This window comes from Macrosteles quadrilineatus, unplaced genomic scaffold (genome assembly GCF_028750875.1).
Source record: "Macrosteles quadrilineatus isolate MER2022 unplaced genomic scaffold, UCM_ALF_1.0 Scaffold_73__1_contigs__length_606889, whole genome shotgun sequence".
NCBI classification, from domain to species: Eukaryota; Metazoa; Arthropoda; class Insecta; order Hemiptera; family Cicadellidae; genus Macrosteles; species Macrosteles quadrilineatus.
Window position 1 is genome coordinate 181,546 of NW_026542666.1, and position 5,467 is coordinate 187,012.

General features: G+C 33.9%; 1 protein-coding gene across 1 annotated transcript in view; it reads left to right on the forward strand.

Moving 5' to 3' along the window:
- Nucleotides 1-5,260, forward strand: part of LOC128981976 (neurotactin-like) — a 39,017-nt gene extending 33,757 nt beyond the window's left edge. Inside the window, exon 12 of the mRNA XM_054401000.1 lies at nt 1,733-5,260. Coding sequence (XP_054256975.1) covers nt 1,733-2,011 — 279 coding nt within the window. The 3' untranslated portion in view covers nt 2,012-5,260. The remainder of the gene's footprint in view (nt 1-1,732) is intronic.
- Nucleotides 5,261-5,467: the final 207 nt, after the last annotated feature.

Consider the following 5,467-nt stretch of genomic DNA (forward strand, 5'->3'; position numbering starts at 1 on the left):
AACTTTAGCAGACTTTTTACAAGCTCTGCGTGAGACAAGCATCTGACCTTAGTAGAATTAATATGATATAGACTACCTGTTACAACTCTCCTGTGTTGTGTGTCATATTAAACAATTCTTTTTGTTTTTGTTTTCTACAGTGATATATACTCAGGGCCGGATTTACGACTAAGCCAACTAGGTACTGGCCTAGAAATTATGCCTGATATAGGTCTTATTATAATGATTTGTAGAAAAGTAAATTTAACCAATTTACTTGTACAAGTCTCGGGGGATTAAAACGATGAAAACGAGATATAATTTGGACGTGATAATTATTTGTTAAGCGAACGGAGAAATCGTAATTTCGAAACTAGTTAATTAAAATAAAATAAACGATCGCCACCGCTAGTCACTGGCAGGCAGGAACTGGCGGGTCAAGACTCAAGTTACGATATTAAATTTAGGTTATGTTTTTAGGAAAAAGCATTTAGCTTGGATTAAATAAATATATAGGATGGAGAGGACACAGCTAACTCTACTATTTGTGTAGTGTCAGTTGGACAACCTGTCAGACATTTTGAATTCAAACTGTGTCATCCTATTTTAAACTGTTGTTCTTGTAACTACCATCTAGGCCTACTTCTGAAGAAGCCTCTGAAAGAGGCGAAATATTAAGTATTATTATGTGTGTGATTTTATGTGTTCTTTGACTCATCTGCAACCTTTCATCAGGTGAGTTAGATATTAAATTTAGATAATTCGAATCGGTAATTTAAGAAAACGAAAAGGTATAATAAGTTAAGTATGCGTAAGATAAAACAGAAAGAACGTAAAATGTAAAAATGGGCCTAACTAATATGGTAGCTAACCTTCGTAATAATATCGTAGTGTCGTTTCGTTGTATTCGTAGCCCGTGCGAGCTAGTTGGTGGTCAAACAGCGAATAATCTTGTCCGGCTCAAATCATGATTTCCTCGGTCGAGGCTTAATCGCTCTGGTGGTGAGTTTGAGAACTAGCCAACAGCTGATCGGAAATTCACCTGTTGAGCCGGTCTAGTTGTCGTCGTCGTCTGTCGTTGGTCAACAAACACCGTTTCGAGGTTAAGTGATGTTGTAATCGGTGTTAAATATTCGTAAAATCGGTCGTTTTAACTTTATTATGTGAAACGAAGTGCTATTATGAATAAATATATCGTTGTGGGTGTGTTTGTGTACTTCACTGTTATTAAAAGTAGGCCTACGTTCTTTGGCCCATAGCCCAAGCTATGGCCAACACATAGGCCTAGGAGTAGGATGTTGTGGATAAAAATCGGGTAAGTTATGGTGTCTGTTGACTAGCAATATGTTTTTTACCCCCCTTAAAATTTGGTACCTCACAGAACTAACTTAGGGGCGAAAAGATAATTGTTCCTAGGGGCGCCAAAATGCTAAATCCGGCCCCGAATATACTCGCAGATTTCAGGTTGCTACAGGTGTATATCTGCACTTCCTCCCTCCACATCAACCATATAATTATGTATTCTTCAGCTAGGGGAATTAGGTGTGTGTGCATTTGACCAAGTCTGACAACAAACCAAAACTGTACAATTACTAATCAACACGCTGACACACCTTACGATTGCTTATTTAGCAAATTTCACTTCGCTTGAGTGAACAGTCTACAGATTGAATACTAAGATGATACCGCATCTCTGTATTTTCTTCGTTCTAGAAATTATTAAAAGAAAACCATCATTTGTGAATTTTTACAGCCTCGAGGTGAACATAGAGTTGCTGATGTGAATGCTGATGTCGATGCCATCTTGGAGCGTTACAATCCTAAAACTCCTGAACAACGACGGTACGTCTCGGCGATACAACAGATTTTCTACCGATTCGTCTCGCTCGGAAAGTTTGATCACCATCCGTCCGACGCTTCCAACAACAAGATCCTTCTGATTGGTCAAGACGCTCTGCCGAATCTTGGATATCCAAACTGCGACTTCTGGTTTGCAAAAGACATTGTGCCTCGATTTGCCCGAATCGACTAGATGAAAGGTTTCAAAATAGCCTGAATCGTTTGAATATTAAGTTGTAAATACTTTTGCAAATTGGATGAAGAAATTCATTGTTTTGCTTATTTGGGGAATAATTTGTTCTGATAAGTTTTACTTTTGAAGATATTAATGAAAGAATTAATGTGTTATGTTTTTACAATGTATCATTAAAATCTACACCACAATATTGCTTGTACAGTATAAATTATTTATTGTTTTTTTAAACATATGAGGATGTTGAGTATTGTATCAATGGCATTCAGGTTTTTCCATTTTAAAACTTGGAAATGATTACATTTTACATGTAAAGAAAAAAATTTTGTTTACCAGGGAATTTTCTACGGAAAAGTGAGGTGTTGGTGTGAACTGACAAGATTTAAGACCACGACCTTCACATAGTAGCTCAATTTGTTGCCCTTGATAACATTTTCAGGGTTTAAGAAATTAAACCCTGATAACATTCTTGTATGTTTCTAAAACAAACTATACTTTTATTATGTATATAGGGTATGTTGTGTAATAACTTTAGAGGTAATTATTTATTTTAGACGTAAGCGATGACTGTTTAATTTTTGTATTATAATCACGCGTAATCGTTTTCACCTTATCCCTACTTCCTTTCACAAAAACGGGCCACCAATATTTACATAACATGTTATTTAAGGAATATTCATTCTTAGCAATATCATTTTAGCAAGAGCTACAATTTATATCCAATGAACAGCTTTAATGTTTGTAAAATATTGCTAACACTTTTTTTTATTGGGCGTTAATATTTTGTGAATGTTTGCTAAATCCACAATAATATGCTCAGTAGTAGCTTTATGTATATATGATATTGATAAACGAATTTATGTCATTTAATTGAGTTCCTTCATTGATTTTACTGAAAGATTCTTAACTATTTTTTTAAGAAAATTTCAAGAACGGTTATACTTTTTTTGTTGACAACATAGTGATTTTTTGAACAAAATTTCAAATAACACTTTGTTATTTATTTCAACATACAGTCTGGTTGTTTACACATTGGTTGTATGCAACCATGACCAAGTATGGTGTTTCCGTCAGTATACCAATTATCTTCTAATTCCTAACTTTTGGTTGTAGATGTATCAAATCCTTATGCATGCTGATTATTTTTGTATTTACAACTCTCTAACAATTCAATCAATTCAAGTCAATTTTAAGATGATGAATAAACATTCTAGTAATGGGTGAATTCCAACAGTTTGTTCAACTGAATGTGATTGAATCTTGCAACGACTCAAATGAATCATGAATCAGTTTCTAAAGAGCTAATTCGTAACAAAAGTCATATGAGCTTCAAATACATAACAGGTTAAATTATCAAGTAACTCTAAGTAAGGTTTCATTACGATATTCACAAGTGTAAATACTGGAACTGATAGCCGTGAACAAAAGAAACTGATCATTGTAGCAACAAATCTTGTTTTGGGTGAGAAACAATTGTGGTAACTCCAAGCATGTGTGTCCTCCACTTGGATAACGGTTTCTATAGTTACGAATAGGGTTTCAGCATATAGAGTTTTCAATTACAGAAGAAGTCCTTCTCGTATGAGGAACCAATTTTTTTAGATCGGTGATCCTACAGCTAGGTGTGTTCCAAATCAACAGGTCATGGCATTACCACATTGCTAAGAACTGTTGGTGTTAAGCGGGATTTGGATTTCACCCAATGTCTTTTGAAATGGTCCTGACTAATGAAACAGCTGTTCTTAGTCGGTAAACTACACATATCATCTCACTCTGTTCTAAACTCATCCTTCACTCATATTTTGGTTAAAATACCCACCTAGGTAACATCAACATCCCCATATCAATAATTGATGATGTATGATGTAGCACGCACACATACAGCAACCATTTGAATGGCTACAGAGTCTTGTCAATATTTAATTCTTTGAATGTCGTCCCACTGAGATGATTTAGTTTGCTCATCGCTATAATGGTAATATTTCTCTTCAATTGTTTAGTTCCTACAACACTAATCTACGTAATATTTATTCAGAAAGATGAAGGCCAAATTCTAAGTCGGTCAAATGTGATAAAGTAGTAAGGAATTTTGCATTTTTATACAAAAATATTTATAGATCTCTATAAAATTAGCCACAGGACATTTTATAAGTCTAGAATTATTTTTAGAGTTAGTAAATAAATAATAACGACTGCCTGAATCAGGACTGATCTCAAACATATTAAATAAGTGCAAATGTTTTCTAGGATTTAATGTTCCTTTTGTAATAGTTAAAAACAAAATTATGTTTTTAAAAGTGAGTATAGATAGAGTATGGAAAGTAATATTTCTCTAGTGTATAACATTTTCCAGAAAGAGGACAAAGTTTAATATAAATAAAAATCTTCATGGAATCTTTGAATCAAATTAAGGTAACTCTTAAGTGTATAAGAATGAGGAGGGAATGCACAAATAAATACTATACCTCACTCAATACAATTGAGCTTATACTTTCCTTTTATTAATTAACACCTTTGTATCCTCTAGATTACCTTTTAGATTTGTATTGCAATTTAATTGTGTGCTGTAGATTTAACATTGATGATACCAATTTTTCTACAGTAGAACCCCCCATATCCGACCTTGGAATAACCAACTCCTCAAGATATCCGATCATCTGGGCCAACGCCAAGCGCGATCGGTTGACTGAAAGTGGATGTTACCGGAATCGCGGCATACGATTACCGAAGTCGCAGAGTACAAGTTACGCTCAAGGATTTTGGGTCACGGGAGAAAATGACTGATGTCTTGGAAACTGCAGGTTATGCTCCCCCCGAAATCCGACTATGGCTCGGTCCCGTCATGGTCAGATATGAAGGGTTCACTGTAATAAAATCAAAACCGATATTGAAGTATGAGATAATAATAATTGTTAGTTGAGATGTAAAATATAAATGGTTAAATTAATCTAGAATTTGTTGGGGAAAATTTTGTAAAGTAACACAGTGAAATCCAACCCCAAGTCTTTCACAAACCAAAACTTTTTACTTAAAGTGTTACAGTATAATTTTTATCATGTCTAATAGTTGACAGGTAAATTTGTCCATCAGTGTAGCTTTTGTATTGTGCTTTTGTAAAGCCTGATATTTTTGTTAAGCCAGAATGTTATTTTCTAAATATTTATATACATACATTTCTTGTCTATTGATGTGTTTTGATAAACATTTTGAGTGTAATTATATTGTACGTAGCAATAAAAATTTAACTGATATACATTTTGGTTTACTTTATTCCATTTACTTCCACTTCCATCTTTTATTTCATTTCCATTTTATCAATTTTAATTGAAACTAATTAAATACAAACTAAAAATTCCTCTTTCTAGATTTGAGTTTTCTTGAAAGGGATTGAGTTCAGCTAGATGACTTGAGAAAGTCAGAGTACAGGAGCTAATATATACACAATACAAGATCACA